General features: G+C 37.2%; 1 protein-coding gene across 6 annotated transcripts in view; it reads right to left on the bottom strand.

Annotated features, from left to right (window-relative positions):
- Positions 1 to 2,380: 2,380 nt before the first annotated feature.
- The window catches only part of ANAPC10 (anaphase promoting complex subunit 10), a 38,790-nt gene continuing 26,207 nt past the window's right edge, over positions 2,381 to 14,963 (bottom strand). For 4 of the 6 annotated variants that reach the window (XM_042797071.1, XM_042797070.1, XM_042797069.1 and 1 more), the window contains one exon: positions 2,381 to 2,765. In XM_042797071.1, the coding sequence (XP_042653005.1) occupies positions 2,535 to 2,765 (231 nt within the window). In that variant the 3' untranslated portion in view covers positions 2,381 to 2,534. Of the gene's footprint in view, positions 2,766 to 12,581; positions 12,715 to 14,963 lie in introns of all 6 variants that reach the window. The other 2 variants (XR_004408420.2, XM_033001715.2) reach the window with 2 other exon arrangements.

The raw sequence follows: 14,963 nt of genomic DNA, 5'->3' as shown, positions 1-14,963 counted from the left end.
GAATATCTGATTATTTTTTCCTTATCACTTTGAAAAAGCAGTCTTGTTTGCCCATAATGAAAAAAAGGTATTAAGCTAGCAACATTTTGACAACCTGTCTCTTCTTAGCATCCCCTGAAGCTAACATTTGTAAAACCACCTCATAGGGCAAACAGATCAATTGTTAATTTTACACTTTTTAGAAATCTAGCTCTGTATTCATTTCTGCTGAGAACCTGACAACTTGAACATACTAAAGGCTACAGATTCCCAGGACTTGTCTCCTTCCAAACAGCAGCCAATGTGTGCATGTGGGGAAAAATGAAAACAAAATAGTTATGAATGTAAGTTATTGCAGGATGCAAAGGAAATTTCTTTTTCAGACTGAGCTGGAAGTGTATATGAGACACAAATATATCAAGCTAAAATGTTATTCCCATTTTCACTAAAAACCTGCAAATTCATGATCAACATCAAAATGGTTCTAGTATTCTATTAACATTATTTATACATGAGTCTAAGAATGTTTATCGTTGTGATTTTTCACTGCAAAGGTAACTCATTCTGGCTTTTCTTTATGTTTGCAATTTTGGATCTCTAGCACACATTAGAAGCTAACTGTAATTTACAGCACTTGTTAACACATTCCAAAGCAGCATGTAGTAAGGCAATATAAGCGCCGTAACTAAATTAACATTACGAGACCTTTCTTTTCTCAAACTGCCTTTGCAAAAATTGGTATGCTTATCAATTTTGGTGCTTAGTCACATAAAATGGCTCTTTCAAGTGATAAGATTCCAGATAATCATGTCTGAAAAAAATGAACAAGAGGAAAAAGTAGCAGATAAACACAACATATGTGTAGTAACTTCCTGCAATGGTTTGGCAGACCAATGTGTTTATCCCAATTCAAATACCAAGTACTGTATTAATACACAAAGGCGGTAACTTGCTTTATTTTCAGACACGATCCTCTAGGATCTCATCACTTAAAAATCAGCAGCCTTATGTGACCAAGCACCAAAAATGTTAAAAACCAAATGTACTTGCACAGACAATAAATACCAATGCAGTATATTTACAATTGTTATGAAACAACATAGAAAAGATTTTAAATGAATTTAGAATGGCCTCTGCACTTGTTTTCAAGTAACACTGAAAATCAAAGAGCAAGACACAAACTGTAGTAATGAGTTTGCATTTTTACACTGCCTTTCAGGCATGGTCATATATTATTTTGTCAGCAGCAGTTGAAAGAGCTACTAGTTGTACTCTCCCTTTTAATCTACTCCCACTTTCATCATCATGACTTACTATTCACTGCCACAGTCTTACTTGCTTCCCCACAATACTAAGAATATACTTGTTTTAAGGAGCCAAGGAAGGACCAAGGACCTAACTGTTTCACAGATGCAGTTTAGCAAGCAGTCATGGAAGCATCTGAAGAGGCTCTACCACAGAGATTGTTTTTTCTACCTTATTGCCAGAAATTAAGTATTGGAAATATTCCTACTCATAGAAAGCAGACAAAGCACACGTTTTCCTTGCAATGTTCTTTACTGTAAAACACATTACAGAAACTCCATGCTATGAGTCTGAGATTACCTTGTGTTATACACTTGAATTCTCAGTACTTTAGAAGGTGCATTGGACCTCCAGATTCATCCCTACTGTTATTGTATGATGTTGGAGCATTCCTAACTCTCCTCCTGTTTTGAACAGCTATCACATTTAGATGACCTATACTCAGTATATCTATCTTAATGGCTATACTGTATTGAGTAATTTGGAAAAGTTCGGTTTTCTTCATGTCATTATCATCTTCATCACATTATCGGTCACTGAACCAGACTCCCCAGTGAAGTGGTCACAGCCCCAAGCCTGACAGATTTCAAGAAGCATCTGGACATCTCTTAGTCACACAGTTTAGCTTTAGGCAGTCCTGCAGGGAGCAGGGAGTCGGACTCAATGATCCTTACGGATTCTTTCCAACTTGAGATGTTCTATGATTTTATGATCTATACGAAGGCTAAACACAAGCAGACAGTCATTAAGCGGAGAAAAAAAAGTTACACAGAGAAGGGTACAATATATTAACATAAGCAGTGATGGAGAAATACTACTGGCAATGTCTTTAAACCAACTCTGTGGAAGAAGAATGCTCTTTAAAAAGAGCAACTTTAGGTAAAGGAATGAACAGTAATGCTACAGAACAAACTATTTCCATGCATGATCAGTAGGGGAAGAAATCACATGAAAAAAAGAACCATATTTTATCAAATAAATTATTGATTCCAAGCCACAGGTATGTTCTTTTAAAGCGCACTATTTTTCCTCACAGATAGTACAAAAGCACTCAAAGACTCCAAGGAAAACCAACACACAATGACAGACTACAACATACCGTAACACAAGATTATCTTTATTTCAAAATTGTACAAAGTATAAACATAGACAGACAATTACACTGAAGTAAACCCTGCTCTAACTATATGAATACTTAAGCAATGATACTGCCATTAAAAAATGCCTTTATTATTTCTCATTAAGAAATTTTATCTTATTGAGCGATACATCATGAAATCGATCGTTGTACATCTAGGGAATTTACCAATAGAGCTCTCTTCCACCGGGGTGTACACTTTGATTTGTCTCATGTGAGTGTCTCTTCCATTTTGGTGATTAGCTAGAACAGCAATCTGAATCATAAATGTGCGAATAGGCTTCTTATGGGTATCTGTTAAAGGAACATGAATCCAGCCGCTTGGTTCCACTAATTCAAGTTGCTGCCAAAAACAAAACAAAAAAGGTCAAACATTCAGAAACAGTTAACATACTTAATATAAATTATCACATATTAAACTTACTTCATAGAGCAGAGTCTTGCAAATCAGATTTTAGTTACTTTTTCAAATGAATTTGAAATAGTACAGTTGAATACTCATAGCTAATTTACTGCTGGTGTAATTGGATACAAATTAATTCCATTGACTACAGTTGTGTTTGCTTCTGCCTGTCAGAATCTACCCTTCATTTTGTGCCTTAAATTTAAAATAAAAATCAATAAAAAAAAAAAAAAAGACTTGAGTATAAATTCAAGAAAGTCAAAGTAGTACTATTTGGATCTTGTTACTGAAGTACACTGCTCAAAGATAACAGAAAATATGCACATTAAATTGTTTTATCTAGGCACTCTGAAGTAAAATATGCTATAATAACTTACGTAAGAAACTAAACCCACACAAAGTCTGGATTTTCAGATATCTCTTAGATTATTAGAGGGACTGGGGAAGAGGAAAAGGAAGCTGACAGAGGAAAAAATACAAGGTAACTCACAGCTTTTCTCACTTATGTGTCAAGACTAGCCAACTAGCTGCACAGACATTTAATCACATTCTAAGGTCCATTTTGACTTGGCTTTTATACAACAAACCAAGTATAACATGATTATTTTTTTCGTTTTTAATTTTAATCCTACAGAAACCAATGTCAAAGCAAGCAAAGAAATGCATTTCATTAACTAAACCACATCACTGACACATCAGCATGCTGAAATCAAGCTAGATGCTATGCAGAACTGTGGTAACAGCTTTTGTTTAAAGCTGAGTTGCCCAACTTCAAAGCACAGCTCAAAACACATATGGAAGAATACACAAGTAAGCGGAAGTCTTGAGGGAAAAGAAAAAAACCCAAAACAGTTGTCCACAAGCAAGTGGATTTCATGCAGCTAAATAAATAAGACTGCTGTTCTCAGCAGCCGAACTCCTCTAAGGAAGATCTGTGCTTTGGGCAGCTCAAAATTCTCATCTTTATACTGCATGACAAACGTTCTGTCAAATACCTTGCCTTTGCTGAAGCTTTCAAAAGACTCATCTGAGAGCTACTGTTTCAGAGACAGTAAACACCCTGAGGCAATGACCCACAAAAAAGTTTGATGACTACTTTAAGCTTAAAGAGAGAAAAAAAACCCTCTCACACCTCCACCTTAAAAAAAGAAAAATCCCCACAACCCAGAAGTGTCCACTGCTGCAGGCTCTCCAACAAATAATTTCCAAAGCATTCAATTCACTAAACCTTAGCAGCAAATCTTTTCACTCTAGGAGCCAGATACTTCCACAAACACACATTCGCTTATTTGTTGTAACCTTGTCCCTTTCAAAAAACCTTCAAATATTTTTTTTGCATAGCAAATTTCAGGTAACAGTTGGCTTTACAAAGTGATAAAAATGATGTATTGTTGAGGCAGGTTTACAAATGGGAAATTTATCATGGTGAAGTAGTAGTCAATGGTTTCAGCAAGTGTTCTTTCCATCTCCATAGTGAACAGAATGGATGAGAATCCCAGTAATATTTTATTCAACTAGTACAAAGGTAATGTGGCTATGATTTAGTGGAGAATTAAAAGGTTACTGCTAATTACACTTGTGTTATAACATTATCCTCATAGTTTACAAATTTTGACTGCCGACTCAAAGTGGAAAATTTAAGTTCCAAAGCTGTGATATTAAGATTTTTATGATTGGATCAGTATGAAATGGATTAGTTAATACAGTAAAAAAAAAAAAATGTAACACTTTCTGTAGGTTGACATCATTGGTTTCAGACAGATCCAATACAGTTCAGGCTTGCATGCTTTATTGGGAAATAAATTGCAGAGTGAAATAATGACTCCACCTCCAGAATCAAGAGAGCTACCAAGGGATTGGCAAAATTGGACTATTTGGACAAAAGGAAGCTGGATGCTTATTAAATTCACAGAGAAAAATCACATCTTTTATTTTTAAAAGAATTAAGGTCAAAAAGGTAAACACTGGAAAGGTGAGCATTTTGATCACATATTTATCAATGCTTTGTTTCATTCCTGATCAACGGGAGGTGGTCATATGCTTTATTTCTAGCATGTCATTTTTCAGTCCTGCTACAAAGGCGACCAACTTCTTCACAAGCCTTTCTACAGAGATGGGACAAGTAATTTTTACATCTGTAAAACAGGCAACTGCGGCATTAGGTTAATTAGATTAAAATATTCCCTAGTTCCAGATGTCAAATATCACATCCTTTGAGCCTGATTTTTACTGTCCCTAGTAACATACAGTGTTTAACATGAGGTTTAGCTCCCACTGAGTTCACTTGCAATTGTGTCTGCATTTCTGCAAATTGATAGGAGTTCTCAAACCAGCCACTAGAGCACACAGCGTGAGCAGCCACATAGGAAAAGTTGAGTGCATCATGTAAAAACACCATGACCAAGCACAGATCGCACACAATTAATCAACCAACATCCAACTGTCTTAGCCACAAAGCCTTTTTTTAATTCCTGAAATCTCTGCTTCGCTTATGCCACATGCTTTAACTTCTGCAACAGATGAACACACATCCTTTACTGTACAAATCCTGGACTCATCCTCAGAATAGACCTCCTTCCCCATTCCAGTCAAATAGCTGCCTCTTGGACAAAGCATGCAACACCTGTGAAGAAGTTGGAGGCTATATGATAATGTATTAAACACAAGAAGTCTGAGTTAGACTGAAATGTTTGAAAGAATGGAGCACTTGATTTTTGCCCTCTAAATAACATTACTGTTCCGTGACATTTTTTGAGTAATTTTTTTTTACATTGATAGTTCAGTAAATTGATTAAAACCTTGAGACCCACTCAACTAATGAAGTTTAAATACAACAAAACTATTATTATCTGAATACCCACTAGAAAAGGAAGTAGTATTTTGCCAGTATAATACACACATTTTCTATGACCAAAGGAATGTTACAAATCAGACAGACACACACACATGCTCCTAAATTCTTCTCCTCCACATCTGTCGTGCTCTTTCAGAGGAGTGAGACAGTTTCTTTTTCCAGAGGGCCCATGTCCTTCACCATGGAGAAGGAACGGGACATGGGAATAGGCGGTGGTGGTACAAGACAAAATGCTGCCCACTCTTAGTTCAGTGTCAGCACCCAGATCCAGCCGTCACAGTTCCTAGCAGAAGTGGGATGAAATATGCAGCTCTACTCTGCCTGAAGCATTCCCAGTGTGAACAGAATCTAAAGGAAGCTTACTGTGAAGTTTTAAGAAATTCCTATTAAGCCCATGCAAATGGCAATCTTTCAAAGCCTTGTAAACTGGTCTGGAAATTTGGGTGGATTTTTACAGGGAGGCAAAAGGCACATCCTCAACACAAAGGCTGAACTACTGCCAAATTTCAAATCCCTGCTTCAGAGCTTAGGGGCACTGGAGCATCAAAGAAGGACACCAGAATATTCTCACACAAGCAAAATAGCATACTTCTCACTAGCCTTATTCTTGGAACAGAACTGCTTTGGCTGAAACTTTCAAAAAAATTCAACCCAAAGCAGACAGCTGGCATGGAAAAATCTGTCTGAATTGAACTTTGGCAAAGTTATAAAGTAACGAAGAGTTAAGTCTTAAAATGGAAAGGGTCACGCGACCTTAAGTACAGGTGGCCCTAGCAGCTCTAGCTATAGTAAATACTATACTTTAAATCCATTTCAGTTGACTTTGTTGTCAACCCTGTTCTTTAAAAGCACTTGCTACTCTACGTACATACACGCACACACGTTTCACCCCAATCCTACAGTCCAAGTCCACTAGGAGAAAATACCAGACTAAGTTCCATCTGTATTTTTGCCTCTTATGTAGGTCATTAAGAATCAGTCACAACTAACTGGCTTCCAGAATAGTTTTAAAAATCAGCTATATTGTTAATTACCTGAGTGAAATTAAAAATTGGAAGTTTTTCTGTGTTTTACCAGAAAATGTTAAAAGGGAAATAAAGAATCAATACAAGTTCAATATTAGTAACTTAGGATAGTTTCTGTGGCTCTACACTAACCTCACATACAATATACTAAATTGCCAGGGTCTATAGGCTTTTGGGGGGCTTTGTTTTGGTTTGGTTTTTTATTTTGCTTCTAACACTATGCATTTTGTAACAATTGGTAAACAAGAACTTGAAAGTCGAAATAAAGGAACAAATGGATAAAAATTGAAATGGAAAAATCACTCACTTGCCTTTTGCTGCTGTTATGTACTCTTATCTATCTCTTCTGCTTTCTCTCCATTGCTTTCTTATTTTTCCAGTCCTCTGCATGTTACAGCTTTACCTATGGACATATACTCCACTCCAGTAATCCATGTTATTTTGAAAGCCAAAGGAGAAATAATGTTCTCGATAAAATTCTCCTCCCCAGACAATTTAATACCCCTGTTTCTTCACTTTATTGTATAGTCCAGGGGTTCTACAGAATTCCATACACATTTGGCAAGGCTACAATTGCAATTAATGGGTGTTCTACCACAGAAGATGCAAACCACACAACAAAATAAAAATATATAAAGAAAAAATATCCAGGCCAAAGCAACTTGAGACTATACTTCAGAAAGACGACTGAACAGAAGCCTAGAGCTTTTAAGAGGAAACTTGTTCTACACTGGTGTTGCTGGCCTCCTTGCAGGATAGGAAAGCACACATCCAAAGAAGGCTTTTCTATTGTACTTAATAATCCTACTGAAATTGAACATTGACCTCTTTTCCATACTCAGTAATATTCTGCTTAAATTCTGTGGTGTCTTCGAAGTGGCATATAACTCAAACTGCTACTTCCACTAGGCTTATAAACCCAATCCAAGCTGCTTGCTGTATTTGCAGTAGGCTATCATCCTTGAAACAATACATGATTTTTCTTGCCCTGTGAAGATACCTTTGTGAAGATACAGAAAGGAAAAAAAAAAACACTGTAAGTAGTTTCATATTCAAGATCATTACAAACACATCCAGAATGTATGCTCCCAGATTTCAGGGAAATAAGTTCCTCTGTGCATATATAAGAAGAAAGTGCAGCCTGTTTTCTTACCCTGGAGAAAAAAAAATCCTCTTCTCCACAGATGCACTGACGGAAAGCTGAGAATTACTGCTGCCATCACAGCTTCAGCATGATTCTGGTATGTCGGTACCTCATCACATTTCCATTTAATCATCTGTATATCTACATCTATATGGCAACATGTATTTCTAGTGGCTGCCTCTAAAGCAGGCTGTGAAACCAAACAGCAGTTGATTTTACTCCTCCTACTTTTCTCATAAAGCTGTTAAAGATGCTTCTATTTTATTGTAGGGTCATTGCTACCTTTGAAATTAAAAGTAGTGGCTAAATGATCTTCACAAATATATTTCTATCTATGCGCTTAGATAGTTCTTACCATAAAGTTATATAAAAAAACATAAGCCTTTCAAAGCAGGTGTTCTCAATAAATAGTGTATTCTTCCAAGCAGATGATTATAAAACTAAGTTCCAGAGGAAATAAATGCTATTTTCAGAAATGAAGTGTTTATCAATACACAGACTTTCTTCAAGTTGAGTGATCAAATATGGGAAAGTCTTTTCCCTGTTTAGCCATTGTTTTTTTTTTACAGCTATCCAAATGTGTTTTTACAACTGGCAAGGAGAAAGAAGGGTGGATACATTTCCAGTTTTCTCTTTCCATAACTGCCATGTCCTACCATATAGCTACCGGGATTCAGAATCAGTAGACTTCTGCATATTTCCAAGTATTGGAACTGTCAACACATGAAGTAGCAGAGCTTGGGCTTCAGCCATCACTTCACTTAGGAAGGAAGAGAACCAGTTAATAGCAGTGATGCACCAGTTCCAGCAGAAAAAATGAAGCTTGTCCAAAAGAAACTTCACAAGTTCCAAGTGAGTCAAAGAAGGGACACCACATTAGCAGCTTAACAAGAAACACAGAAACATGCTCAAAGGACCCACTGTGAAAAGCACGCTTCTTTTCTCTAACGAAGCAACGACCACCTAGGGAGGTGGCTCTGTGGTCTTAATCAGTCACCTCCTTAAACAGTCAAGAAATCTAACTTCAGTCCATTAGGTAGAAGTTTTCCATTTTTCCAAATAGTAGTTCCTGAAGAGTCTAGAGGAGCACAGTCCATCCCTCAGGAAGATGTGGGCAGACGGGAGACTAGTTGAAGAATAAGCTATATTAAGCAGTGAAACCTGTAAATTTGATACATCCCTATCATATCTACGCTTTTTGTTCAAATGAGCCAAAAGAAAGAACTTTTGAGAAGATTGAAAAAGAGAAAGGTCAAAAAGATCCTTGCAAAGAGTTTTATAGAACCTTCTTCTTCAGACTATTTTGCTCCAGATTAAAACAGTAAAAAATTAACCAATGCCCAGGTGTTAGAAAGTTGTATCCAATTAAAATAAGGACAACTAAACACACAAACCAAGCTATAAAAAGTTTACTGATACAGATTACCAAAATAAATATTTGTCACAGAATATGTATCTGAGTCTAAAAGTGGCACAGAGATCAACTAGACCACAGAGACCCTGAAAATATACTAGAGAAGTGCTCAATCAGCTCAGTGTAACAGGGAAACACTATGAAAAATGACAAAATATTAGGCCAAATTTTTGTGAATGCACTATATTTGACTTAATTTTGCACAGATCAGTTTTCAACACATTTTTGCCAAGTTTCTCTCAGAATCATTTGTACCCATATAAATAATCAAGTGCATCAAGTGTGCCAATTCAGTTTATGCAATGAAGCTGCAAGTGCCAGGGTATATATGTCCATATCACCCATAGCCTGTCTTCATTTCACTCATTTCTGAACTGCTGAATGAAGCGGTAAAAAGTCTTGCAAAAATTAAATATTCTTTAGAAAAAAGCAACACTTCTGCTTTATTATATCAAGCAGAAGCAGTTCACTGTCATCTTGAGGATCACTGTGAACATCTGGTAAAAGGCAGACATCTAAAAACCGGAGTTACAGCCTCTGACAGGGAAGGAATCAGCTAAGGCAATGTTATCTCACTACAAGAATCTCATCCTTTAAAATATGATTGACCAAGTTTTAAATACACTTGACAAGTTGTGAAAGACCAACAGACTGAGGGTGTAAAAAGGATTCAAACCACAGAAGATTTTTTTTTTTTTAAAACAATACTTGGTAAATTGTGTAAAACCATTAAGTTGGAGGCTAGTGTAATGCTTGGAACTACAAATGTAATGCTTCTACACAGGTATCACTGAAAACTTGCACATAGTTTTTACACGAGACATGTAACTGGATGGAGATCTGCACAGATCACTGACACAATGCAAAAAAACCTTATGAACAAACCTGTCTATGGTCTGACCCGAAATTTATTCGAACCATGCCCCGCCTCTCTCCTCCAGCCCATTCCCATCACTACCAACCTGAGCATCACTGAGTTTGTCATGGCTATCCAACAAGACCTGTGATACAGAATTGCCAGTAGGCATCCCCTCTGGGAACACAAAAATATGTTTGAAGAACTGGAATTCTTCAAAACAGTGTCATGTGTAAGTCCGATACTGCCTAGTGGTCTCCCACATAAAAGCCAACCTTCATCCATTCTGATTCCCTTATGATTTAACACCTAAATTCCTATGCTTTCTTAAAACAATGCAGGTTCAATCATAGGAGGTAAACTACACCACCTCTAAGGATCACAGTTACCGTAAGTAAACAGCTACTCTACAAAAGTGTATTGATAGGTTCCCAGCGTGGGTAACCAGCGAGCCATATACTCCTCACATGGTGGGTGAAGGATTAGCATCTACGATGCCCAAATAGAGATTCTTATACTGCCTTTCCAAATTTCATGTTTGAATTATATAAGCAGCACAACACATACTGACCAACGTCAGTGGGCTATATCACATTGCCACTTCATAGATCACAAAAACAGGCATGTTTCTGAAGTAAGCAGATGATGTTAATTGAGCTATGATGTAACCTAAATGTCATTTAGCAGCAGTGATTCACCAGCCAACTTGTGAAATTATTTCATTGACTGGTCTATTCTGATATCCTTTAGAATGAGAGGTACTGATTAGAATTTCCCCATATGGTAAAAAAACAAGGAAACACTTGAATTGATTTTGCTGATTAAAAAAATGTAATCTCTTCCTAGATGTACTTCATTGACTCAGAAAGAATTTCATTACTACAACAGGAATAAACTTATGAAGAATACAGCATTGAAATTTAATCCATGAAATGTTTAACTGGGAAAGGCAGGTTTTGTATTACTATTGCCCTCATGGTTTGTCTTTGAAATCTTCTGAAATCAGGTGAGGAGCATATAGGAGGACAACAGTTGAGTCTTAGACATGAGGGAAGTCTCTAGTGAGTAAGTATACACATAAGACTACTGTCAAATAAGAGAACATGGGGTACAACTGCACATGAGGCGGAACACCAAGAATTTTATGACCTGGACTCACAGGACAAACGGCTGTTTCAAGAATATCAAGTGCTAAAGAATCATTAAGTATCGATGCCTGCAAAAGGGCCAAAGCTGTGCTGAACTGCCCACATAAAAACCTCCTGACAGATGGAGTCACTTTGGTGGAGGTTGAGGCCCAGCGGGTCGGGGCGCAGGCGGCGGGGCCCCTGTCCGTGGTACTTAAGCAACCACCGCCCGGCCCATCGCGCTCCCACCGCCGCAGCCGCTCACCCAACTCACTGGGAACGCCGGTACAGTCAGGTACAGGCAGCTCGAGACACAAAGAAATAGCCTGCCAAGTGCTCAGGCACTGTGGATTTGTCAGCCACAACTGTCCTAATTGTCACTTCAGAAAATATTGTGTGCTTAACTCTGGGTGGCAGAAAAAGATCAAGAAAAAGGAAAACAAACCAAAACAAAACAAACTATCTTTGAATACTTCATCCTCTAGAATTTGGCTGAAAACAACTCTTCATTTCTAGAAAATGTGTCTGCAGAAACCATCAAGAATTTGTCACAGATTGTTTGCTAGGAAAGTCTCTCTGGAAAGAACAGAACACTGTTTTCACACTTCCTGTGCCATATACTCTTTTTTTTCTAGTATGTTCTGTGAGGGACGATGCATAGGCAGTTCAAAATTCATTACAAAAATATATGCCTCTATATATATAACGTTTCAGAGAAGGACAAAAACATTAAATAGGCTTGGACAGTTTGCTCTCAAGTCCCACATCTTTAAAATCCTATTCTTTCTGTTGAGTGAGGTCACTTGAACTTCCACATAATAGAATTTATGTCGGACACATCCATAAATAAAATCTCATTAGAGAAGGACGGCCTTGTCTGTGTATGTTTTAAATGCCAGCCATCCTATCCACCGGAACTTAAGTAAAATACAAAAACATTCTCCCTGTCTCTTTGGAAAGCAGAATGATCAAATTAGCAAATATAGTGACAACACAGTCTAGCATGGGGTTCCATATGTGCATGTATATGAATAAGGACTAAAACTCCAAAGCAAACCTTCAAACCACAGCAAGAAATCATCTAAGTTTAGTTTGGTTTCAGCTGAAACAGATTCCATCTTAACAGGAACAGAAGAAATAGTCTCCAACTGATACCATTCATAACAGCTGTGAAATTTTGAATCTTTGATTTAATGAAAAATGGTATTCACAATTTATTTAAGGATCACTCAAGAGTGGAGGAAGGGAAGGCAAACATACCCTAAGCTCACTATTATTATTCTGCTGGGACCTACGTCTCATTAACTAGCTGCCACAATAGACAGGAACGCCATACCTTTACAGGTGCGCTGATATTGAACTTTAAGAAGACTCCTGGTTATCAGGGGAAATCCTTCAGACCTACAGGGACTTAGCTCCAATGTGAAACTCAGTTACTTCCCTTGAGCTTGGCAGATAGCATGCTGAAGCTGAAAGAGCAACAAAAAAATTCTTGATTTTATGCTTTAGAGTGGTGGCCTGGCTGACAGGGTCAAAAATAGGTAATGCAGCCCAAAACAAGCTTTCTGCTTCACAGCTTGCTGACTTCTGGTACCTAAGTTGTTTAAAATCTAAGTTGCAGACATGCTGGAACAGACTGCATCTGCACAGTCTGGTCCTAAAAATTAATGGTGGAAAAGCTATAGTTTACTGCAAGTCCTTAAACTTTCCAAAATTCCAGCATTCTGAAAGAGGGATGAGATATTTCTTTTATTTTCTTTTTTTTTTTTTTTTTTTTTTTAATAAAAAACAGGGTACTATCCAACTGATATTATCAGTAGCTCAGGGTATTATAGATGCAGATGGGAGAAAGTAAACAACACATTTTTTAAAAGCCCACAAAAATTACTAGAAACATATAGCTAACACTGCACATTTAGAAAGAAGTGCAAATCTCATTTAGTGGAATCAAACATTTTGTACCTTTTGGGAAGCACTTCAAATCATAAAAGCTTATCTCACTGCAGTGTTTTTCCATTTTATGGAGAAGTAACTAAGGAGGACGCGCCATATACACAAGGTAACAGGTAAGTATCCCACTAAGTAGGAGCCTGGCAGGTGATGACCAATTAATACAAGTCATTTTTGGTATGCTGTGTGACAACACAGAATAGAACCAGAAGATTCTCTAACAATTATATGCTTAAAGGATCAACTGTTGTAAAAATAGAGCAAGCAATAGTATAAACATGGCAAATGTGATTCGTAGCACTGTTTCTTTGAAAACCCTTCTAGGAACTTTTACCTGATCAGAAGACAGAAAAAAACCCCAGGGAGACTGCTTTACAAAAAAAAAGCGTGAAACAAAACGAAAACCCCTACGATTTCCCAAGTTCATTCCAACAAATGGCACTATCTGCAAACTTTCTCGTCACAAGGCAAAATACAAAATAGTGACAGAACTATCAGAAACCCCTATCTGGTCAAGTACGTGGTCCAAGGTTTTCATAACAAAGGAAACAGGGCACAAAGTTCTTCAAAATTACTTAAGACAACACATTACTATCCTTTTTATTCAAATTCTTATCATAGCCATGAATTTGAGTTCCTCCTCGCCACCCCGGGCACTGAAAAGCCCTAAGATTCTCCGATTCTTGCACCAAGATCTAAAATCCTTAGTCCGTCTTCAAAGCAGCATCCCTCCAAAATAAGGACATCATCTCCTACCATTTCTAGGTGAGTCAGGCTGCTCTGAGGGAAGATAGTAGCACTTCGACCATGTACTGAAGAGAGGTAGGGGAAACCGGGAAGTAGGATAGCAGAAAGTAACGAGCTGATAGCTGCACAAATAGAACAGAAAACAGAGTGAACAAGAGCAGTGGAACATGCTACAGAGTCATCCAAAAATAAAAAACCCTCTTGAAGTTCAGGTGAGTTTACATTACAAATGGGACTGCTGATCGAAGAACAGGACAAAGTGTTAATATTGGCAGCTGCCTTTTATGAAAGGTGACAGAACATCACAGAATCCAACAAGAAAGGAGAGAATAAGCAGAATTTCCTGTAAGCAAAGAAACAAATGCTTTAACAGAAAATCCTAAAGTGGTTACTTGTTAAGCCATGACCTTATACAAGATGCCCTTGAGGCAAATAGAATTAAGAATTCAGAAACCAGGAGATAGAAGAACATAAAAGAAGAAGTCCTATCAATTTTTCCAAACCAAAACTGCTGGGTGCAAGCAGAAACAATATAAACGGACTGTATGGATGCACTGCACAAATGTATTGTAAATATAAGTTAAATGACTGAAAACACTACTGGGAAATAGTTAATCTTACAAAGGTGCAGAGATTTGAAAAATGGATGAAACCTGTACTTCCAATGTCTGCAGTTCCCATTCGTTCTAATGTATATAATGGAATGATATTATGTTTGTATGAAAGTGCAAAAAAAAAAAATCCGCTCATAATTTACCTTCAAAATTGTTTAGCTATAGCCAGGAAATATGTCTAGACATAGCTACAGCTAAATTATACAAAGAAAGTATTTGAAAAAAATCAGATTATGCAATGAATATTGAAGTGTCCGAAAATTAGCCACACTGAGTTAATCCCATAACAAATCTTCTTGAGTAACAGCAGAGATAGTCTAGTGACTATACTTCATGCCTTGCACTTTGCATCCCAGAGAATGCTGGAATGCTTCAGGAAATTAATATGGGAAATCAATAAGTATAAG

Source organism: Tyto alba, unplaced genomic scaffold (assembly GCF_018691265.1).
Source record: "Tyto alba isolate M040663 unplaced genomic scaffold, T.alba_DEE_v4.0 Super-Scaffold_23, whole genome shotgun sequence".
NCBI classification, from domain to species: Eukaryota; Metazoa; Chordata; class Aves; order Strigiformes; family Tytonidae; genus Tyto; species Tyto alba.
The sequence above is the reverse complement of the archived record's forward strand: the minus strand, read 5'-3'. Positions and strand labels throughout refer to the sequence as shown.